This window comes from Schistocerca americana, chromosome 1 (assembly GCF_021461395.2).
Source record: "Schistocerca americana isolate TAMUIC-IGC-003095 chromosome 1, iqSchAmer2.1, whole genome shotgun sequence".
In the NCBI taxonomy this organism is placed as follows: domain Eukaryota; kingdom Metazoa; phylum Arthropoda; class Insecta; order Orthoptera; family Acrididae; genus Schistocerca; species Schistocerca americana.
In genome coordinates this window covers 59,737,361-59,762,685 of record NC_060119.1, presented here as the reverse complement: position 1 = coordinate 59,762,685, position 25,325 = coordinate 59,737,361, and the positions used below count along the sequence as shown (strand labels likewise).

The 25,325-nt window shown below is 41.1% G+C and overlaps 1 protein-coding gene across 1 annotated transcript in view; it reads left to right on the top strand.

Moving 5' to 3' along the window:
- LOC124547828 (integral membrane protein GPR180) overlaps nt 1-16,865 on the top strand; it is a 65,258-nt gene extending 48,393 nt beyond the window's left edge. The window contains exons 5-6 of the mRNA XM_047125133.1: nt 1,812-2,067; nt 15,175-16,865. Coding sequence (XP_046981089.1) covers nt 1,812-2,067; nt 15,175-15,398 — 480 coding nt within the window. The 3' untranslated portion in view covers nt 15,399-16,865. The remainder of the gene's footprint in view (nt 1-1,811; nt 2,068-15,174) is intronic.
- The last annotated feature ends 8,460 nt before the right edge of the window (nt 16,866-25,325 follow it).

The following is a 25,325-nucleotide window of genomic DNA, read 5'->3' as shown; positions in this document are numbered from 1 at the left end:
GGCCCCAGTGTCGACCTGAAAACTGACATCCTCTGTGAAAATACGGTGTATGAGGATCACGGAGTCCGCATACGGAGCCTTACACTGCTGATTGGTGCACGTAAAATCGCATCGATGGCTGAGACCCTGCAAGTCCGTGACCCAGGAACGATACGATTGACCAGGCTGTTTATGGTACTGGTGGAACTCCAGCCGAGAGGCAACCACATGGTAGCATTGGGAATAATAGTTTGTCAGCAAAAGGCAGATCTCCTGGAAAGAGAGAGCCACAGGATCAGGCAATAGTGCCAACTTGCGGAGAAGAAAGAACGTGTCCGGAGAGGCCCAAGACAAAAACAATGACTGCTGCAAGGAGTCGTCCGTGACTGGAAAAGCTGTGAAATGTTGTTCCAGCCAATGTAAATAGGTTTCCCAGTCCTCTTTAGCGTCATTAAACGGTGTAAACGACGGCGGACGCGGGAAAGCATCGGACACCCGAGGAGTCTGAAGCTGTTGCGGTAACGCGTGCTGGGCATCGACTTTGTCCATTAGCACTTGCAGCAACTTTTGTAAGATGTCTAACTGGAGCTGCTGCTGCATGAGCTGCTGCTGTTGCTCCAGCAGACAGACCAACTTCGCCTCCATACCAAGAATGACCACCGTTTATCTCGTCGCCAAAATGTGTAATGGTGACCGGAATGGTCGCAGGGTTGTAGTGGCGGAAATGCGGCGGGACCTGCAGAGCGGCCTGCGAACAACAACACAAGGGGAGAGGACGGACACGACCAACGAAGGACCTTATGACACAAGAACAGACAACAGAGTCACGAACCAAACAAGACAACCACGTCCACTCGTAAAGAAACACGAAAGTCAATACGCTGTCTAATGCAAGGCGATATGGCCTGAGTTGCACGCGAGGTTAGACTCAAAGGCTGAGCGACAGGCGGGCGCTTAAGTACTCAATCAGGGACGCCGCTATTGGTCGCTGCAACCACATGTACCACTGTGGCGCCCTCACTCTAAATGCGGGCCAGGAGGCACGCGCCGCCACAGCTTATGGCGCAATGGTACAGAGACCTCTATGGGTCTTCGACGTCCATTACGTCTGGCGGGGATTCAAATTCTGTGGCCCACGGTACCAGACTGGGTGTCCATACACACTCCCCCAGGCTCCCCTCCCCCTCTGTCCCAGCGCTCTCTCTCTCCCTCTCTCTCTCTCTCTCTCTCTCTCTCTCTCTCTCTCTCTCTCTCTCTCTTTCTCTTTCTTGAAATGTCGTATGATGTAACATTTGATAGAAAGCCTCTGATGAAGTACACTTTGTGGCAACACTGCTGGTGCAAGTGCTAACAAATTATTATTCCTCCCTATTTCTAAGACACTGAACCGGACAACGTCGTAATGCCCACAAAACCAATGTCAGCAGAAATACTATTATTCTTTGTTTAACCTGGAGACTTTGCTTTTTACTTCTGGAATTGGGCTCTACTTTTGTTACAGTTTGATTTTCATTTCACTTTGTGAATATTCTGCTATTACACAACATGTTGGCAGTTACTTTTCTGAGTTCTATTGCTCCAAAATGAACATGGACAGTTCTGCTGCCTTCACAGTGCTCCAAACTTTGTTACTGTTGAGAGCAAGAGAAAAGATAATGTAATTTTTATATATTTTTAAGTTCTATGTATCAGTCTGACCTTTATTCATTTAAAGACAGATTGTCTAAGAAGCAATCACTGCAACTGAGAAAACTGAAATAATTTATATTTTAAAGCTGTTTTATGAAGGATCTTTTATCTTGTCTAACTTCCCTTTATATTTATTTTTGCAGACAGAAGTTGACATTATTGAAGATATTGACCAGTACCAGACCTGGCCTGGGTGGCTTATTATTGTGTTCAGAAGTCTTATTATGATATGGTTCCTTTTTGAATTGAGGAGCACAATGAGATATGAGCACAACATCCAAAAACTTAATTTTTTCCTTCACTTTGGAGCTTCAGCTCTTGTCTGGTTTATATATTTACCAGTTGTTGCATTAATTGCACTGCAAGTCTCAACACTTTGGAGATTTAAATTGCTTCTGGGTAAGTGAACAAAAATGAAAATAATACAATATCACCTGATAGGATTAAAATTTTTAATCAATTGAAGAAGTCAGAGATGTCTTTAATGTTGTGACTTCTTTGGGATGGCTTGTTTATAGCAAAGTTCCCCTAGAAATTTTCATATTTGTAACATTGTAGGCCACTTCCTGTTTCATACATTATAATGAATCTGAAATGTGTCAACTGTAAGAGAGAGAGAAGTGAAGATTGGCAGTCACACTAACTAACCATTCTAGCTAAGGGAAAAAACCAAGAAAATATATGTGGATCTGTCGTTATTATCCCACAGTGTGGAATTTCATTGGATGTTGCTGTGGCTACTTGAATTATTTTCAGCGTGATGAAGATAAAAAAAAAAAAAAAAAAAGATAGTGCTTAGAACAGCGCAGTGTGTAACAAAATAATGTGTTGTTTATACCAAGTATACATTGCCCTCTATGTAGAATTGTGTATATACTTAAAAAGAGAACTATGGAAAATTAATAGAATTTAAGAATAAAAGTGCCACCTCACTGAATAGTAGAATCATTTAGATGTTGACAGGTACAAAAAAAAGACTGAAAACTTTGCTAGCTTTTGGACAAATCCATTTTCGAACTAGAGCACCCCTCCCTGACACACACACACACACACACACACACACACACACACACACACACACACACACACCCACACACACACACCTTTACTGCTATGTTTTACTGGCTGAATACATAGTGTTGGGACTGTTCTGTTGGTTTACTGGGGCTGAACAGTTGTGTCAGGTGGATTACGTGAGGGTGGAGAAGATACGGGAAGTGGGACTGAGAGTTGGGAAAGAGTGACTGACAGCTGGAAGGGAAGCAGTAGGGCCACAGGATAGGAGTGTGTGAGGAAGAGGCAACACATGTGTGGGATTAGAATGAGATGTAGGCACCAGCACAAGTGATTTAGTGCATCATATAATGGCTGTGGCGTTGTGGAGTGGCTTGAGAGGGAGTGACAGAACATAGAAAGGGGAGACTGCAGGGAAGAGGATGAGTGGAGCGGGTTGGTGTGGTGCAGGGAGCTAGAGCAGTTGGAGGCCAGTATTACTACAGGAATGAAGGATATGTTGTAAGAATAACTCCCACCTATGTAGCTCAGTGAAGCTGGTGTTGGGAGAGGGATCCAGATGGCACAGGTTATGAACCAGTCATTGTAATTTAGCATTTTATGCTCAGCTTTGTGTTCAGCCTCTGGATGGTCAACTTTGCTCTTTGCCATGATTTGGCAGTGGCCTTTCATTTGGATTGACAGCTGGTTGGTGGACAGCTCATAAAATACTGTCTAGAAATTGCAGCAGACATAGTATATGACATGACTGCTTTCACAAGTGGCTCTGTGTCTAACTGTATAGGATAGGCCTGTCTCAGGACTGGAATAGGATATACTGGGCATATCAGACAGGTCTTGCACAGGGATATGACACATGTGGCTAGGAGTTGCGAGTTGATATGGCATAAGCATGGAAAAGAATGTTGTGTAGATTGGGTGGACACTGGCATACCACTGTGGGAGGTGTGGGAAGGATTGTGAGTAGGAAGTTCCTCATTTTCAAGCATGGTGTTGTAATTAGATACAAGTACAACATGACCAGTAGACTGAACACAACTTTATTCCACAGAAGCATCAACAACTTGAACACAGTAGTTAAGTAACAGTCAGGAGGAACCAATTATGTATAAAAAGAGCTGTAGCTATACACATAGAGAACTGAAGCTGAACATAGCTCAGCTAGCCTGAAGAGGCACGGTGGCTGCACAGGTTGATGCCCAGGTGGAGAACACAGGAAATCTAACAGTGTCCTTGGCTGGCACCTATGGAGTAGCTCTGCCAGGCTCTTCTTGCCGAGGGCATGAATAATATGAGGAGAGAAACCCTTCTGAGGCAACGTTGGGTGAAGAGTTGGCACCATACTTTTTCATTTTAGCTTTAAACATTTGCACTAGGCATTCCACCTCACCATTAGATCATGGATGGAATGGTGGGACGAGGATGTGACAGATACCACAGGGATCGCAAAATTCTGCCGATGAAAATTCTGGACCATTATCAGACGCTAATGTTGTGGGCAAGGCTTCGAGTAAAAAATTTTGGGCAATGCTGCGATAGTGACAGTTGTGAATTTGGAAACACAACAAATATCATACAGAAAATGAGAACGTGTCAACGACCAACAGCCAATAAGTGTTGAGAAAGGGGCCAGTGAAATCCACATGTATGTGGCCACATGCATGCGACAGCGTCAGCCAAGGAGACAGTGATGCCCAGGGAGCTGATTGGTGTGTCACACACTATAAACAGGAGGCAATTAGGCAGGTAACATCACCATCCAAGCCAGGCCAAAATGCGTATTGTTGGACCAATGCTTTTGTACATGACATACCCCCAGTGATCAGCATGTAAGAAATGGAGGGTCTCCAAACAAACCACTGTGGAGATCACTACCTGAGAGGCTATGTGATCCATGTCTAAAAGCAGAGTACCATCCGTAACTGAGAACCATTGTTGAAAGGTATAATAATTGCAGAGGGGTCAGACACACAATAAGGTGGTGAATCTGGCCAACCATGTTGTATGAATGTTATGACCTACGAAACGGGATCTGAAGCTACAGCATTTGTGATCTGTGCGTTAGTTACAGGAAAACCAGCAACTGTCTGCTGTGCGGCGACATCAATGTGGAAACAAAGCAATTCCTCCTGATCTAATTCTGGATCTATACCAGCTGGTAGGCTGGACAGAGGCATTGGCATTTGCATGTTGATTCCAAGGGCGTCAATGAATCTTGTAGTTCTGACACAAAAGGAGAAGAGTCCAAAGTTGAATGTGATGTGCCGATAGATCTGGTAATAATGCAGAATGACTGAATAAGGAAACCAGTGATTTGTGATCAGTAACCAGGTGGAATTTGGTACCATAAAGAAAAACATTTAATTTCTTCACAGCATAGGCAATGACCAAAGCTTCCTTTTCTCTCTGAGAGTACCTAGTTTGAGCAGGAGTCAGCATTTTTGAGGCATAAGCAGTAGGCTGCTCAGAGCCATCGGGACATCTGTGGGCCAGTGCCGCCCCAGCCTGTACTGTGAAACGTCCATCACAAGGACCAAATGGAGGCCTGATTAGTATGTGACTAAGCAGTGTGCCGACTGCAACATGATCTTAAGGGTGGAAAACGTGGTTTCACAAACTGGCAACCAGCAAAACTGACTCTGTTTGCACAGCAACACATTTAACGGCCTCACAATTGTCACTGCCCCAGGCAAAAATTTATGGTAGTAAGAGAAATGTCTAGGAAAATCTGAAATTCTATGAGTGACGAGGGGGGGGGGGGGGGTTCGCCTTGGAAGTGGCACAATATCAGAAATATGTTGATGCAGGGGTTTGAGGCCCATGCGAGAAACTTCAAACCCAAGATAAACTATAGAAGGTTGAAAAAGTTGACCTTTTTTTAAAGTACACTTCAACCCGGCCTCTTGGAGGACAGAAAAAGAGAGTACAGATATTTTGTTCCTCAGTGGAGGCACCAAAAACAAAAATGTCATCCGAATAGTTTGCACCACCTGGCCCAGATGCTGTAAGTTGTTCCAAAAATTGATGAAAAATAGCAGAAGTGCCGGTGACTCCAAAAGGTAACCACAAGTTTGACAACTAACATACGTTGTGACTCTGTATCTGAAGGGAGTTGTAAATAGGCATCTGACAAGTCAGTTTTTGAGAAACATTGACCACCGGATAACTTTGCAAAGAATTCATCTGGGTGAGGTATTGGGTATGTATCCACTATGGATTGTGCGTTCACAGAAACTTCAAAATCACCACAGAGGCAGAAGTGGCCCAACAGTTTCTTTACTATAAATAAGGGAGTAGATCATTCACTGGATGCAATAGGCCAAACAATCGCGTATTCCATGAGGCAATCTAATTCATCCTTGACTTGGTCCCTGAGTGCAACTAGAACCAAAGGGGCCCAAAAAACACAAGGCTGACCAGAAGGTAACGTGCATTTGAAAATGTTGGCATACCCCAATTCAGGAGAGAACAAAGAGGAAAACTCAGAACATAGTACATCTAACTGCGTTTAGAACACTTGTTCACATATTAAATTCACTTTATCTGAAGTGTAAAACCAAACAGCTGAAAAGTGCCTAATCCCAAAAGATTCTCCATATGTGTGTTATCTACAACAAGAAATGTAAGTGACTGGTCTACTGAATTGTAGATCACTGTCGCAGAGAATTGAGTGAGAGTAGGAATACTCCGTTTTACTGTAATTTAGTAACTTTCTTGACACAGGGAGAAGCAGAGGGGAGACCAAGTTGATATACCGCATATAACTGAATAATCCATGCCTTCAAATAATCCACGCATCCTAATTTTGTGAGAGAGAAGAAAAAATTTTTTGCTTTAATTTGTTTTATTTACAAAAAAAAAATTGTTGTAATGTAATGATGTGTTCAGAATTATATATAATATCAATTGATTTGAAGAAATGTGTCATAATCTATAATCCTCACATGCTGTAGTAGAGACTGATAAATCATTAAAACACAGCGAATTCAGCAGCGTGTAGGTGGTCAGCAGGCCTACCAGCTGGTCCATTAGCCAAGTGGCCAGCCCGGGAATATTATCCCTGCCGGCTGGGGCTCTAGACCCACCTACAATAAAAACATTTAAAAAATATGAATTACCATGTTTAAGAATGTAATATTAATATGTGCAATAAAATATTTTAGTCAGTGCATATGTTGGCTTACCTCTCTATTCATCATCACTTTCATTGTCATCACTGGTGAGAGAACAATTGTTGTCGTCACCATCTCCTCATAGAGTGTCATCCTCTGTTCCGTCCATTGTATTTATGATACCACATTTTTTGAAGGATTTTTTTTCCACCAGTGGTCGCAGAATGGAGTCCCATGCACTTTTCACCCACTCACTAATCTGGGGCAAATCCAGCCGTTTGATTTTATCACTGGTTGTGAACTTGTGTTTTTCATCAGCCATCCATTGCATGTATCGCTGTTTATGTGCGGCTTTGAATGGACAATTTGTACACGCATGTAGCGGTTGTAAAGTGGATGTTAGGCCTCCAGGTATAATGACCAAGCCAGTTTTCCCATATTGTACTAGGATAGTCCCAAAAGTAAGGTCTCCTAATTTTTTATAAGTACATAGACCTGTTTATTTCTACAATGGTTTACATCAGTCTACAGCTTGAACATTTAGCTATTTTTCGACATAATCTCCATTTCTATCGATGCATTTTTGTAGACACTGTGGCAGTTTTTGTATGCCCATGTCATACCAGCTCGCTGCCATGCTGTTCAGAAAGTTATGAACCTCTTCTTTCACCTCCTCATCGCAGCTGAATCGCTTTCCGGCCAAATGTTCTTTTAACTTAGAGAACAGGTGATAGTCACTGGGCGCCAAGTCAGGACTGTAGGGTGCGTGGGTGATTATGTTCCACTGAAACTGTTGCAGGAGAGCAATAGTTTGCCGAGCGATGTGTGGGCAAGTGTTGTCATGGAGAATGTGTATGCCCTTGCTCAACATTCCTCTTCTCCGGTTCTGAATTGCCCATTTGAGTTTTTTCAGAGTCTCACAGTACCTGTTAGCATCAGTTGTGGTCCCAGCGATTCAGCTCCGACGATGAGGTGAAAGAAGAGGTTCATAACTTTCTGAACAGCATGGCGGAGAGCTGGTATGACGTGGGCATACAAAAACTGCCACAGCGCCTACAAAAATGCATAGACAGAAATGGTGATTATGTCGAAAAATAGCTAAATGTTCAAGCTGTAAACTAATGTAAACCATTGTAGAAATAAACAGGTCTATGTACTTATAAAAAAATAGGAGGCCTTACTTTTGGGATTACCCTCATAATTCTCTTGCACTTCCTTAGTTGTATGTCCGCGGAAGCTGTCCAGGACCAACATGTTAATGTAAATTCAGTAATGGGCCAGGACGACATTGCCAAACATGAATCACCAAGTCAACCACAAGGTCATTGTCCGTCCACCCTTTCAGATTCACTCTCATTAATATTCCTTTCACTGATATTTTCGGAATAGTTTTTCTTTTAAATATCACATAAGGTGGTAGCTTTTGTCCATCACCAGTTACTCATCACGTCACTGTACACCTTTCCTTCTCACTGCCACCAGTTGGTATCATGAAGCTGGATTCTCCTGTTTATGGAGTTGTCGAGCGGCATCTCAAAATAGACTGGCATTTGGTCCGCATTACCAGTTTGCGATAATATAGGGCTGTTCACATCTCAGATTTATCATGTAACGATGAAAATGCACATTTTTTCTGCATAATCACATGGAAGCCATTGAGCAGTGGTAGTTTTTCTCTGGAATACTAATCCATTTCAGTTGAAAAATTTTGATAGGCAGCCTCGAATAGCTTTGAAACTAGTAATGCCTAGTTCTTTGGCTAAAGCCAATGCTTCAAGTTGGCACAATTCACTTGTCATCGCATATCCGTGTTGTTGCTTCTGATCTTCATAATAGCAGAGTCTTTTTTTGAGATCCAGATGCTTCGCTTTTTGGCTGAGAAATTCCTGGCAATTACTGGTAGTTTGTTGAGGCCACGTTTAATTTCTTGGAGCCACATTTTGTTTCTTTGCCAGTTGCGAATACAATTCTCTCTCAAATCGTACTTTCTTTCCACTGCACGGTTTCCAATGTTCATGGCTTCTTCAATAATTTTCAGTTTTTCTTTAGCAGTGTCTGAGCAATAACAAGAACTTGTAGCCATGATGAACAAGTTTTCAAATGTTATTAATATTTCACTTCTAACATGTTACTGACACATCACAGACTGAGACCACAACATTGCAATAGTATAATGAGATCTATTGTTGGAGGCAGAGCAGTACCAACCTTGTTTTGAATAGCCCGCACATCCCAGTTTTTGTCCATAAATTCGGAAAAAAACGTGTGCAGATTATTCGAGTATATATGGTAAGTTCAGAAGTTTAACAAGGTTATTGCAGCTCCTGTATCTACTTGCATGTGCAAAAGTTACAAGGTTATTGCAGCTCCTGTATCTACTTGCATGTGCAGAAGTTAAAAAACCACAATATCAATGAAAAGCTTGTTTGATGCAACAGAAATAGCCAATACAATGTTTACATCCAAATCAGCATCAGGATCATTGTGTTGAATTTTTGCATTACAAACAGAAGGAATGTGGTCTTTTTTGTTGCATTTTGGTCAGTCTGGGCACTCCTGTTTAATGAAACAATAAGGGCAGGGTGGGAGCACAAATTGCTTATGTTGTTGTCTACGAGCCCTGTCTACGTTGTTGGTGCGGCTGCTGCTGGGAGTGAGGCATGCTGCCTTGACACTGTGATAGTGTGCAGACCGCTGTGACCACGTCTTCCTCCTGTGAACTGTTTGAAGCTCGGTGTGGAGGAGAGGGTTGGGTTGGCTATACCTTACACCACAATTCAGTTTGAATGACCGTGCAGCTCATGACACTTCGAATGATTGTGCAGTATCTAAAACCTCAGTGAGGGATGGATTTTCACACTGGAGGACACACTCTCACACCTCACGATCCAGAGGTAAACGAATGATAACATCTCTCGCCATCTGATCGACATATGGCTCTTTATGCACATCGGACACAAAATGACGATGAGGATGTAACCCGTGGAGTTCAGCTGCCCTTGCTCGATAGGATTGCTGTGGTTGCATCTTACAGCGGTAAAACTCAACCTGGCGTGCAATAACGTGGGCACACTTATAGTAGTCTTTTGAAAGAAGTTCACACATTTGATCAAACATTAAAGAAGATGGATCCTGCAAAGTAGCAAGTTGACGTAGGACCTGATACATTCTTCGCAATATCCATTAAAGAAACAAGACACCACATAAAATAGTGTCAGTAACCCCAAAAGCTTGAAAGTGAAAATGTTGTCGCAGGCATTTCTCATATGTGCCCCATTCCTCAAAAGACTCATCGTATCTAGTGAAGGGGAAACGTGGGGGCCGCGGAGGACAAAACAACAGGTGACACAGGCTAACGAGCATGTCGACTAGACGAAACATAAGCTAATGATTAAAGTACCTGAGTCTAATTGTCCGGTGCCTGTGATTGGCAGTGCAATTGCCGTGGTGAATGTTTCTTATGTTTGACCAATCAATGCAAAATGTTCTCTGTAACGCCATTAGCCATCGTGAGAATAAATGGAGGTCGAACCAGAGTAGAAATTTGCACAGAGAACAGGGCACACTCATTGTCAGTCGTGTTGTAATTAGGTATAAGCACGACACGGCCATGAGACTGAACACAACTTTATTCCATGGAAGTATTAACAACTTGAAACACAGTATTTAAGTAACATTCAGCAGGAACCAATTATGTGTACAAAGAGCTGTAGCAATACACATAGAGAACTGAGGCCGAGCATAGCTTTTGCTTGTGTCTGTGTATGTGCAGATGGATACATGTGTGTGTGCGAGTGTATACCTGTCCTTTTTTCCCCCTAAGGTAAGTCTTTCCGCTCCCGGGATTGGAATTACTCCTTACCCTCTCCCTTAAAACCCACATTCTTTCGTCTTTCCCTCTCCTTCCCTCTTTCCTGATGAAGCAACCGTTGGTTGCGAAAGCTTGAATTTTGTGTGTATGTTTGTGTGTCTATCAACCTGCCAGCGCTTTCGTTTGGTAAGTCACATCATCTTTGTTTTCAGATATATTTTTCCCACGTGGAATGGTTCCACATATATTCCACATCAAACGGTCCCTTCCCTACAGCCTAGGTCTTCGTGGCAAACGAATCTGCTCCAGTCCGGAATCCCTGAACCATTACACCAACAACCTGACAACAGCTTTTGCATCCCGTAACTACCCTCCCGACCTGGTACAGAAGCAAATAACCAGAGCCACTTCCTCATCCCCTCAAACCCAGAACCTTCCACAGAAGAACCACAAAAGTGCCCCACTTGTGACAGGATACTTTCCGGGACTGGACGAGACTCTGAATGTGGCTCTCCAGCAGGGATACGACTTCCTCAAATCCTGCCCTGAAATGAGATCCATCCTCCATGAAATCCTCCCCACTCCACCAAGAGTGTCTTTCCGCCGTCCGCCTAACCTTCGTAACCTGTTAGTTCATCCCTATGAAATCCCCAAACCACCTTCCCTACCCTCTGGCTCCTATCCTTGTAACCGCCCCCGGTGTAAAACCTGTCCCATGCACCCTCCCACCACCACCTACTCCAGTCCTGTAACCCGGAAGGTGTACACGATCAAAGGCAGAGCCACGTGTGAAAGCACCCACGTGATTTACCAACTGACCTGCCCACACTGTGATGCATTCTATGTGGGAATGACCAGCAACAAACTGTCCATTCGCATGAATGGACACAGGCAGACAGTGTTTGTTGGTAATGAGGATCACCGTGTGGCTAAACATGCCTTGGTGCACGGCCAGCACATCTTGGCACAGTGTTACACCGTCCGGGTTATCTGGATACTTCCCACCAACACCAACCTATCCGAACTCCGGAAATGAGAACTAGCTCTTCAATATATCCTCTCTTCCCATTACCCACCAGGCCTCAATCTCCGCTAATTTCAAGTTGCCGCCACTCATACCTCACCTGTCATTCAACAACATCTTTGCCTCTGCACTTCTGCCTCGACTGACATCTCTGCCCAAATTCTTTGTCTTTAAATATGTCTGCTTGTGTCTGTATATGTGTGGATGGATATATGTGTGTGTGTGTGTGTGTGTGTGTGTGAGTGTGAGTGTATACCCGTCCTTTTTTCCCCCTAAGGTAAGTCTTTCCGCTCTCGGGATTGGAATGACTCCTTACCCTCTCCCTTAAAACCCACATCGTTTCGTCTTTCCCTCTCCTTCCCTCTTTTCTGTTTTCTGATGAGGCAACAGTTTGTTGCGAAAGCTTGAATTTTGTGTGTATGTTTGTGTTTGTTTGTGTGTCTATCGACCTGCCAGCGCTTTCGTTTGGTAAGTCACATCATCTTTGGTTTTGTGTGTGGATGGATATGTGTGTGTGTGTGTGTGTGAGTGTATACCCGTCCTTTTTTCCCCCTAAGGTAAGTCTTTCTGCTCCCGGGATTGGAATGACTCCTTACCCTCTCCCTTAAAACCCACATCCTTTCGTCTTTCCCTCTCCTTCCTTCTTTCCTGATGAAGCAACAGTTTGTTGCGAAAGCTTGAATTTTGTGTGTATGTTTGTGTTTGTTTGTGTGTCTGTCGACCTGCCAGCACTTTCATTTGGTAAGTCACATCATCTTTGTTTTTAGATATATTTTTCCTACGTGGAATGTTTCCCTCTATATATAGCTTCATCAGGAAAGAGGGAAGGAGAGGGAAAGATGAAAGGGTGTGGGTTTTAAGGGAGAGGGTAAGGAGTCATTCCAATCCCGGGAGCGGAAAGACTTACCTTAGGGGGAAAAAAGGACAGGTATACACTCGCACACACACACGTATCCATCCGCACATACACAGACACAAGCAAATGTCTGCTTGTTGTTGTGTGTAGTCACACACACATTCCACGTGGGAAAAATATATCTGAAAACAAAGATGATGTGACTTACCAAACGAAAGCGCTGGCAGGTTGATAGACACACAAACATACACACAAAATTCAAGCTTTCGCAACCAACGGTTGCTTCATCAGGAAAGAGGGAAGGAGACGGAAAGACGAAAGGATGTGGGTTTTAAGGGAGAGGGTAAGGAGTCATTCCAATCCCGGGAGCGGAAAGACTTACCTTAGGGGGAAAAAAGGACAGGTATACACTCACACACACACACACACACACACACACACACACACACACACGTATCCATCCGCACATACACAGACACAAGCAAATGTCTGCTTGTGTCTGTGTATGTGCGGATGGATACGTGTGTGTGTGCGAGTGTATACCTGTCCTTTTTTCCCCCTAAGGTAAGTCTTTCCGCTCCCGGGATTGGAATGACTCCTTACCCTCTCCCTTAAAACCCACATCCTTTCGTCTTTCCCTCTCCTTCCCTCTTTCCTGATGAAGCAACCGTTGGTTGCGAAAGCTTGAATTTTGTCTGTATGTTTGTGTTTGTTTGTGTGTCTATTAACCTGCCAGCGCTTTCGTTTGGTAAGTCACATCATCTTTGTTTTTATAATATATATTGTTCAGTCGTTTCAGTCCAGGATGACAGAGGTGGAAAGGCTGTCGCCTGAAGCTCTTGCGACTGGGTGTAGTGCCTTGGAGGAAAAAATTTGAGCATTTCGAAAAACGTATTCCACAGACAATGAAAGATATCATCGGTAACCATGAACACCTAATGATTTGTCTTGGTGATGATGACAATAAAGTTGGTTTTGGCACTGATTACAACAACAGTTGTGATGGGGAGCTGGATGGAATTGCACCATTGTCTCCTTAAATTTCTGAGTGAAGAGCTACAAGTATCGGTTATTTATTGCATAATTGTCATTATAAAACCCAGAGAATAGAAATTACAGTCTCAGTTATTATTTATTTCGTAAACTATGTACTGTATTGTTTTCAAGACACCAGTCACCTTCGAATGCTTATTTCCCATATTTCTTTGCTCAGTTATGCAAAGTGTGTGCTTTGTTATGCTTAAATCTACATTATTTTTCTGCTGTTTACTTGCCCTCATTGTGGTAGCGACTCAAGACATGGTGTTGTTGCTGTATATGAAGGTGCCTTAAATAGTTACAAAAAGAGATCCTACTGTAATAGGGTGTGTATGCCTGGGATTTGGCGAAGGAAATTATTCGTACAGTTTGTTAACTGAAAGTTGGATGATCAACTCCCTTGTCCTTCCTTCGGCCGGTAGTAATTTAATTTCAGTTGCAGCCAGCATTACGCATCTGACAGTATTGTATGAAGTAGCTATTGTCTGCTATGTTCACTCTATTTCGTACTGTTCCCTTTCCTTGTGATAAGTGTCTATAATTGTTGTACTGATGATCTTTATTGAAAATGTCAATACACAATTTGATTTCAGATTTGATTATGAACAACATTTAAGTGACTCTCACCTCATGCATGACATCTGTTTTCACGGAAACATTGAAGCACAGGTTAGGGTACCTGGACTGCAGTAGGCAGGTGTCACGCCACATAGATCCCCATGCCGTGGCAGTCTTTGTGGGGTCCGGCCCTGTAACCTCCGCTCCTTCAACCCCCTCTGGCAATTGGTAAACTTCCAGTTAACATACTGTAGCCTATCTTCGATATGCGAGCCTAGGCTGTGGCCTGTTAGTTGGGGTTTGGTTGGCAAGAGCACACTTACTAGCTACAGTGGGCCATCCAGGATTGTTGACTAAGGCAGGGCTTCGAGGTGGAGAAGTCGGCCACTTGACAGATACCCCATGTCAGGTAATCAGTTCATCGCAACAAAGGTGGAGCCTATGTCTGCTGGGAGAATGTTTAAATCAGTGTATGTCTGGATGTGGCAGATGTCTGCGGGACTGCAGTCCTGGCACAGTGTATTCCTCTGGCCCATCATCGCCATACAGTGTATGTGTGTGTGTGTGTGTGTGTGTGTGTGTTCAGTCTTGTTTATGTGCCTATCGGTGACTCAGCACCTTCACTATTCAGTACTCCTTTACTCCTAAATCATTTACGGAATGCTTTATTTATCAGTTAGCATCCGTTGTAACTGGATATAAAATACTTCCAACATAACACATGGGATGGCATGGATAGAAAAATAGTTTAATATGTAAGAATTCAGTTGATGTCTTTGAATTGCAGTTGTCTTTTTTGCAGTCTCCACAGTGTACATTCCATATTAAGATTGTTTAAAGTTAACTTAATGAGAACAAACAATTTTGTTTGGTTTTCTCCCCTCCTCACACTCCCTCCACTGTATACTATGTTTCCAAACCTTTTGCTATGTACATAGCTAAAGAACATAAAGCTATATGGAATACTAAAAATACACAGGAACTAAATTCAGTTTTGGAGACAATGTGCTCATAAGTACTAGCCAAATGTATGAGGTTTGTCTGACACTAACAAGTATAACAGCTGATTGAATATACTTTTGTCATGTTGCAGGTATCACATACTCAGCAGATTGCCTTGCTTTCTGTGTGATGACACATTTGTTGTGGCCCACACGTAGTGAGCAATATTTCTTATTGGCTGAAGATGTGGATTTGACTGATGAATTAGAGGAATTCAATGAAGCACCTCACATTATCAACAGCACAAAAGTGCTCGGCCAGCACCTTCTGCCACAGCTTGATAAGCAGACTGACCATGCAAAGGTCATTGCATGAAATTTTGTGTACAGATATTGAAATGTGATTTTTATATTTATTTACAATGTTTTTAAACATTTTGTAAAGAGCGGGAGTACAGGTGGTTAACAGTGTCTGTAAGAATTTACTGTTGACTTTATTTCTGAAATCTTGGTTTTGCTCTTCAGTATAGGATTGACCATAATTATAACACTAGACTTTAATTCAGAAGCATGTAGGTAAGAATAAACAGAATGAGAAATAGTTAAAACTGCATTTCAGGAAAAAGCTTATAGTAGGGAAATTCTGCAATAGTTTATAGAATCAAGCTTTGGGATTGATTCCGGTATGTTGCTGGATTTTACCTGCAGTAGGGAAAACATATTAGGAGAGACTTAGTCTGCAGATTACCTCAATGCTTGCTTTGTTAACAGTTATTCATTTTTCACAGACTTTAAAACAAATTTTGTCTTATCCATCATGCCTATAGGAATGATTTATACAACGAACAAAGAAAACTTGGATGTACAGATTTATAAAGAAATGTGTAGTATTAGTATAAGCCTCTGTTTTCTTTGTTTCTATTGTGAGTGAAGCTTAGAATAGCTTACACAAAAGCATCTTTTCAGTGCTGTCAATCCCTAACATATTCCATAATGTTAAGTCATTGTTTCCCCTCCACCTGTATTTGTATTAACTACTTTTTTCCTTCTTTTTTTTAAGAAAAATAAGTATATAAATCAAATTTTATATTTTACGCTCAATATTGTTGTAGTAGGTCACAAGAAAACTGTTTTTATGTTGAGAACTGTAAGTTCTCTCTAATATTAACACATCATTTGTGTTGGAATGTTAAAGTGTACAGGCATTATCCACAGTGATGTTTGTGTACTAGTAACAGTGTGTTTGGGCAGTGTCAAACATCCTCAGTAACCGAAGAAGTGATAGTGGGTGCCAAAACCCAGTTTCCTTTCATATGAATGGCAATTTATTAATCGTAGCATTTAAATAGTATTATTGTTTTTTGTTTTTTTTTTATCCTCATAATTCAGTAAAGAACACAAATTAGCAGGGTTACTTGCTGGGGTGTAAAACTTTTTTTATTAATTTTTAAACTTTTTATTATGTATGTGATAGTTTTAACAGTATTAAACTGTGAATATACTGTTGTATGTAAATATCTCATAAAGTTTACACATTATTGTGCTACCATTTTCACTTTTTCTTGTAATCATTGTGAGATATGATGCTAAACTATCTGTACTTCCATTCTGAGATATGAAAAGAAGATACTGAGAAACAAATTTGATATTGTTACAAGTGTTCCTATATGCTGTAGTCTTATATCTACATATTTTCACAACTACAATTCTCATGTTCTGTGAATTGAACATATTGTAATGTAAATATGGGCCCGGTTGATATAAAAGGTCACATTAGGCTGTGTATTGTGAGTTTTTCTGCAGTAATTTTTTAAAAACAGAAAAATATATCATTATTTTGCTACGCATTGTCTCATTTTCATCTCTATCTTCATCCTTTTCCTCTGAAACCTCTGGTCGTAAATTTACAGAAAAATGCTGAAAACAAATCTCAAATATGCAAAAGAGGTAATTGTTGCTATTACATTAATACCACAGTTTCTTAGAGAAGATATCCAAAATCAGACATACGTGAAATATATAGAAGTACAATCTTTTCAGTTTAAACAGAATAATAAGATTTAGTGCAAAGAAAATATTTAAATTAACTAGAAAGGTTTTGCAAACCTTACATGCATTCATTGTTTACTGTTGGCTTCCTCGTCAAATGTGATTTGGGACTCTGTTTAAGGCAGTCAGCCATGCTAGCAAAAGTTGGTGAGGTTAAATACTACAGTTATAAAAATGTGTTTCAGTTTTCCACCAAAGCTGAGATGAAAATAATGAGGCTGTATGCTCAACAGTTTTAGATTTCATGATTTCCTTTTGAAATTTAATCTTATTACTCTTTGTACTTGTATCTGGGCAACACATAATGTTGAGAAATTAGTAAAAACTCTTGAGTTTGCAAAACTTATCTTTACATTTCAAACTACTCCCCTTCTTGTTATATTCACCACTGTCTCCTCTATGTATTTTTAAGGAAGTCTGCAAAGTGTGCATCTTCCTTAGAAGATTGTTCAGAAAAACTTCATAGTTGGATGCAGCCACTTTCAGAGACTCAAAATGGTGGTCATGAATCTACATATACATCTATACTCTACAAACCACCTTACAATGTGCGGCGGAGGATAATTCTGATGCCACTATCTGTTCCCTGACTTCCCTGTTCTATTCCCAGATGGAGTGTGGGAAGAATGACCATCAGTAAATATTCGTATTAACTCTGGTAATTTCTCAGATTTTCTTGTTGCGAGTATATGTGGGAGGAAAAAATATGTTGCCTGACTCTCCTTACAATGTACATTCTCAAAATTTCAATAGTAAGCCTCACCATGGCGCACAGTGCCTCTCTTGTAACGTTTTTCATTGGACTTTGTTAAACATATTCTCATGGCAACAAAACAATCCTGTAATGCTGTGATGAAACCCACTGCTCTTAGTAGAACCTTATCTGCCTCTTCCATCCAACCTGGTGAGGGTCTCTGACTGATACTCAGGAATAGGTCGAACAAGTGTTTTACGATCCACTTCTTTCACAGGTGAATCATATTTCCTTGAGATTCTTCCCATTAATCTCCACTTGGTTTCTGTGTTTATTCCTCTGTAGGTTGCACTGGATAGTTACTCCTAAGTATTTTATTGTAATTACTGTTTCCAATGATTTTTTCCCAATAGTATAATCATACAGTACTGGATTTCTTTGCCTATGTATTCAGAGTACTTTCTGTCAATTTACTCCCTTTGAAAAAAAAAGTTCCAGGACAGGTTAGTTGACAACATTTCCGGAGGTCTTAGAAGCAAGCAGGGAAATTTTCAACTGTGGTGCTTGTAAGCTCATTTGTCACAGTCCATTGGATGTCTGGGATATCGTGATGAAGCTTTCCTTTCAGTCGTCTTTTCACTCATGGACAGAAGAAAAAAGAGGTCGAGCAAATGTGGCAAATCTCAGTGGCAATAACAGTATGTCTGGCCAGATGTTTGGTAACAGATAAAGCAGTATGGGATGTTGCAGTAAGAACCAGTCCCGAGAATTCTACAAATCAGGGCGGTGACATCGAATTGCTTGACACAAATGTTTCAAGACTTTGATGTAAAGAGTTTGGTTCACTGTTCGACTTGGAGGAACATATTCATGTTAAAGTGATCCTTCACTAACAAAGAATGCGCCCAACACCATCTTTGTTCTTGAAGGTTGTCGTTTGACTTTTTTCGAGGCTGGTGACCCAGGACTCCACCATTCAGAACTTTGCTGCTTTGTGTGAGCGTCATAGTGGTTTGTGTTAGGGTTACACTGGTAGCACCAACTTTCATCCCCAGAAATATTCTTTTGACAGAAATGTGGGATCACATCAGGCTCTACTCGATAGCTCAGCAGAAATTCTTCATATTTCCTCTTCCTGTTTGTTTGTTAGTGTGTGAACAAGTTTTGCATTGAGTTTCCATTTCCATAAATATTCATGTGGTCACTGAGTGACTGAATAGATGATTTTGGTTTGCATGCTGGCTTTACATAAGACCAAAACTTATTACGATGTAAATGGTAGATAAAAAAATCTACTCACCAAGCAGCAACAGGGGAACACACACACAAAAGGGTTTAACTTTTACAAGCTTTTGGAGCCAGTGGTTCCTTGTTCTGGCAGAAGAGTTGAATCGGAAGGAAGAGGAGTGAAGAAAAAGGACAGGAGAGGTTTAGGGTAAGGGGTACAGTTCAGAAAAGTCACCCAGGATCCCAGGTCAGGGGAGACTTACTGTACGGGATGAGAAGGGAAGGCTGATTGTTGGGGACTGCACTGGACAAGATTTGAAAACCTGAGAGCTTAAAGGTGGAAGGCTGGGTAATATGCAAGACAGAGAGAACTAATAAAACATTGTGCACAAATTAATAAGAGTGAAAAGCAAAGTGCACTTTTTACAGCTTTTAGTTAGGTTGGCTTGAAATATTATCTTCCAACTTCACTGAATACTTCTATTGTTGCTCTCTTCATGCTTATTTGTACTTCATTCAGCTTTTGTTCTTCAGTTAGGTTTCTGTGTTCCGCATCTTCACCCTTAGAATGGACTATTTGATATTGACTACTCAGATACTATGCAATTTGTATCCTTTCATTCCTACTAAGTGAAAATATTTTCTTACCTTTCTTAACATTCCTTGCAATACTCGTAGTCATTGATGACCTTATGATCACTGGTGCCTTCTTCTGTATTAACTGATTCAAACATTTCACGTCTGTTTGTTGCTAGTAAGTCTAAGGCCTTAACACTCATGACTTGGTTCTCAACCAAACTGAAGTAATTGTCAGACAAGACATTCAGACTAAATTCGCATGAATCGTTGTATTATGCACCAGTTTTGAGCAAGTAACCGTCCCATTCTATAGCTCGTAAACTGAAATGATCATGAAACTTATTTGTGATACTATGCAAGTTGTGTCTGACCCATTCTGCCATTACACCTCCTGAGGTAGCTTGTCTATCAAAGCATACGATTATTCATGTTTGATGCCTAACTTCATCCAGATATTTTATATTTGGAATCCATAACCAACTCATTAGATATTATCAAATTCATTACTGGGTTAAATACACAGCTGTATTTGCATATAACCTATTCTATATATATTTCAATTGGAAATTGTAATGTAAACGTATACATAAAAAATCAACTCAGCAAGAGGTGGCAGGAGAACACACACACACACACAGAAAGCTTTAAATTTTACAAGCTTTTGGAGCCAGTGGCTCCTTCTAGCAGAAGAGTTGAGAGAGAAGGAAGAGGGGTGAAGGAAAATGACTGGAGAGGTTTAGGGGAAGGGGTACAGTTCAGAAAAGTCACCTAAAACCCATCTGGTAAGTCTCGCCTGACCTGGAGTTTTGAGTGACTTTTGTGAACTGTACCCCTTTTCCTAAATCTCTCTCGTCCTGTTCCTTCACCTGCACTCCTTCCTCTTCAACTCTTCTACCAGAAGGAGCCACTGGCTCTGAAAACTTATAGAAGTTAAACCTTTCTGTGTGTGTGTGTGTGTGTGTGTGTGTGTGTGTGTGTGTGTGTGTATGTGTTCGTGTTCGTGTTCTTCTGCTGCCATTTGGTGAGCAGATTTTTTTATCATCCTTTACATTATATTGTCAGTAATTAATTAATTTCAATTGGAAATTAGGGTTGCATTGCTATTCTCTTCTGTTTCCAACCAAATTCCTGTTCCTAATGCTGTCTGAGCATAATTACATTTAATAAGTGATACTACGAGGGTCAGTCAAAAAGTAATGCCTCCTATTTTTTTTTCTACGTTTAATTGTCAGGAAATTTAAATGCAATTACATAGGTTGAAAACCACAACATTGAGGATCATTTTGTCATTTTTCAATGTAATCTCCGCCCATCTCTACAGTTTTGGTCCATCTTTGAACAAGGGCATGTATCCCAGCACGGTAAAAATCACAGCTCTGCTTCCTAAGCCATTGACGCACGGATGTTTTGACGGCCTCCTCATCTTCAAAATGAATCCCACGATGAGCTTCTTTTAGTGGCCCGAACAGATGGAAGTCTAATGGTGCCAGGTCAGGGCTGTATGGGGGATGAGGCAAAACTTCCCATCCAATTTTGACAATCTCGTCAGAGGTGTGACGACTGGTGTGTGGTCTTGCATTGTCATGCAAAAGAAGAACATCTGCCATTGATTTTGTTGGGCGAACTCGCTGAAGACGTGCTTTAAGTTTGTTGAGGGTTGTGACGTATTGAACAGAATTTATTGTGCATCCCTGCTCCAAAAAATCAACCAGAATCACACCCTCTGTATCCCAGAAAACTGTTGCCATAACTTTCCCTGCCGATCGCACAGTTTTGAATTTTTTCTTCCTCGGCGAGCTTGTGTGACGCCACTCCATTGACTGCCTCTTTGATTCGGGTTCAAAAAAATGCACCCATGTTTCGTCCCCGGTCACAATTTTTTTCAGAAACTCATCTCCCTCCAAACGGAAGCGCTGCAAGTGTTGGGAGGCTATTGTTTTCCTTGCCTCTTTATTCTGATCGGTTAACATTCTTGGAACCCACCGTGCACAAACTTTTGAGTACCCCAATTGTTTAATAATCGTGATCACACTGCCTTTACTAAGAGAAATAATGCGACACACTTCATCTGCAGTCACCCGACGGTCACCACGAATGATGTCATCAACTTGCTGAATGTTGTGTGGAGTCACTGCACTCACCGGCCTGCCGCTCCGCTTTTCGTCAGTCAATGGTGTTTGCCCTTCAGCTTCCTTACAACGAAAAACCCATCGTCTAACAGTGCTGACATCCACTGTCACAACACCATACACCTTCTTCAGTCTTTCATGAATGCGTATGGGCGTTTCACCTTCTGCATTCAAGAATTCAATCACACAACGCTGTCTCAAACAAACATCGATGTCGGCCATCTTACAAACTTCTGCTGTGCTGCCACCTGTTGACACAGAAAGTTACTACTGCAGTGGATTGCAGAAGAAGGTTTGAGGAATGGCGCCAAATTCAAATTTTTCACGTAACTTAATTTCTTTAAGTAGAAAAAAAATGGGAGGCATTACTTTTTGACCGACCCTCGTAATTCCGGGACCCTACCATGAGTACTCTTGCAGTTTACTGATATCGTATTAATCTTGTCTACTAGCAATATACAAGGGCTAACATTCTTGGTGAATAATGGGACTGACTTAACTCCTACTTCTGCAAGCAAGGAGGGGTTCCTCTAACCTATGAGACCTCCATGTGCATGCCACATGTTGTCTGCTACCCAAGTAGCTGCTTCCTTTCCGTAGAGCATATCTGACCTAGTGAGGGTAGTCCTATTGTTTTCTACTTTATTCACATTCAGTACTGTGTCAGAATCATTGGAGCCTCTGGTTTAGAACTTCCAGCTGCCTCCACACCAGAGGACCAAAATCAACTGCTTATGATGATACAAATAGTGAGATGGGATTGCACTCCATGTGTGATGCTAGCTGCCTTCACCAAACATCGAAAGGAATCAAGGATGGCCTCAGAACGCAACAGCCTTACATCATTCATGTTGATGTGGGCCATGCTTTGCAGCTGGTTCCACTCAATGTGTTCAATAGCTGCTGGCAGGGCCTCCTCCGCATCTCGGGCGAGACCTCCTGGCAAACGTACTGAGTTCACACTGGCCTTCTTTCCTGATGCGCCTGCTATTTCCATGAAAGGGATCGATGAAGAGTTCCCTAAGAAAAGTTTATGTTTTGGCAACATGTGAGCAGGGACACTGTTATGGAACAAATCCCTAGACAGATCAATATTTGGTTACTTCTACTGCGTTTTTGGGAAATATTCCACTCATCCTCAGACAGTATTCAACTTATGTCATTCCTTTTCACAAGTGTGTCTGCAATCATATGCTCAGTTGTAGAGAAAATTATTTTATTCATACTTCTTGCTGCATTCAGTTTTGTTGGGCAAGTAGTATTGGGGGTTTGGTACATCTGTTATGGCATTAACAGATGATCAGCCAGAATCACAGAGCAACGAACACTGAGCATTGTATTGTTGAGCCAGACAATGTGAAACTTTACCAACACAAAACTCCCTTACATTAAAATAAAGACAGCCACTTATTAAATATGCTGGTATTTGCAGTGAGAGTACTCGTCTATCATTTTTCAGACATGAAATGCATTGTCTCCAGTAAAAGCTAGAGTTGCTGAAGTTAATTAATTTAACTGGTGAGAGATAATGACTGTGTCAGGGGAAAATGCAAAAGTGATTGCTCAAGGCACCTATTCATATTTAAAATGCTTTGAAATTATGAAACATTTTCACACACAAATGTTTGATTTTGTGTTCCACAGCCCACAATAAAAGTATACTGTGTGGAGCATAACACTGGAGCCAATTCTACCACATGAAATAGGTTCATATTGAAATTTATAATAGTAGATTAAATTGAATGCAACTATTCACACCACCAGTTGTGAGGCAATTCCACTGACACTCACATATGGTGCCACCCTGAAGATGGTCCTATATCCACACCACACTTATCCAGAACAACCTGTAGCTATTTCAAGTAAACATCAGAGACTTTAGTGCTCATTCTACATCAAAACAAAGTGTGTAACTAATAGCACAAGTAGTCAACTATCTGACAAACTTTGAACGTAAATACAGTATTGAACCTTGCAATACGACTGTTATTAAGTTCAAGTGCTAGTGGGGAACACCTAAATGCAGGGGCAATGACATCACAATCAGAGAGGGCAGTAAGCAATGCACCTCCTTATTAATGATATCATTGGCACAACATGACATGCCAGGCCCCCTTTCAGTGATGTCATCATGCCCCTTCCCTGCCGTTCCCCTCTACAGCTAGCAGCAGCATAGTATTTTAGCAAGTATTAAAATGTAGTTGTCAGCTTATGTAAGCTTCACATGTATGCATAAAAATGATGCCATGTTCAAAGATATTTACCAAAATACACATAAAGAGAAAACATCTCTGTGAATACCGTACTGTCTCGTCATTAAATGTCACCTCACATATGTGCACATAACATCAAAAAATTATGTATATTTCCACATGTGGGTCATCATCATCATAATCACTGAATTCCATCTCTTTTATTTATTAAATCCCCTCTCCCACTCCCTCTCACACACTCCCAACCTTGTCATAATATATTACAGATGGAATGAGAGGGAAAAAATGCTATGGATATAACTTTTTATAAATATTTTTTTTTACATTTTCATTCTATAAAATCATAGTTAACTTTGACTTGCAGCACAAATTATTTCTCATCTTATGCTGCCACAAATCATCATCTTCAACACTTTTTAAAATATTGTTTATTGTAAACCGAAGGGTGTTAAGATTTAAGTAAATATTTGGGCAATTCCATTAGATAATCAAGTTTTGACAGTTGTTTAATAAAACTGAAGGGATAGTGAATTGCATTTTGTCAGCAAACTGTATACAGTATTAACAATATATTTTTAATGTGCAGTTGACCTGTTTGTCACTCTCAAAGTTCAGTGTAATAAGTACATTGATACTTATCATACACTTCAAAACCAACAAAGCATTCAGAATCTGTAAAAACTCCTTCTTGAGAGATTGTACCATTTTCTCATGCACTACTGAAAAAAGCATTTAGATTGTTACCAAAATCAATGACTTGCAAATTAAACACAGAGCCACAACAATTTTTTAATTTCTTTAGAGAGTCAACATTAATTGAACATTAATGTCTCTTATAGTTCCACTGCACCATACTTTATGAGTAGGACCTGATATTATTATGTACAGGGTGAACATTAATGAAAGCGACAAATTGAAGGGACGGATTCCTGAATGGAAATGGAGGAAAAACGACCCTATTATCATGTATGTGTCTGGAAATGTACAGTGTGCATGTAATGACAACAAATCGTCCCAGAACACAGTACAGAGCTGCATCGCAATCATTTCACAACAGATGTTCAAAGTGGCCTCCATGGGACACAATGGATGTGTTGTCATGCATAATACACATAATCATACTTTGGCTTACACCATGTTGGTAGGCCAATTGCCTGGACCTTGTACTAGGGTTTGTGTCAATATATTGTAGAACCCGGCTCTCCAAACCTGGTGTACACTCAGCCCACCACCTCCCTGCACGTTCATCTATCTGAAAAGATCCATGATCACACAAATACCCAAAACATTGTGTGATGTGGTTGGTGCCTGTGAGCCATGCTGCCTCTCGACTGTTTCCATCTGCTTGATGGTACATGAAGACCACCCCAGATGTGAATACCAGATCATTCTGCTGCTTACAGTACTGTGTC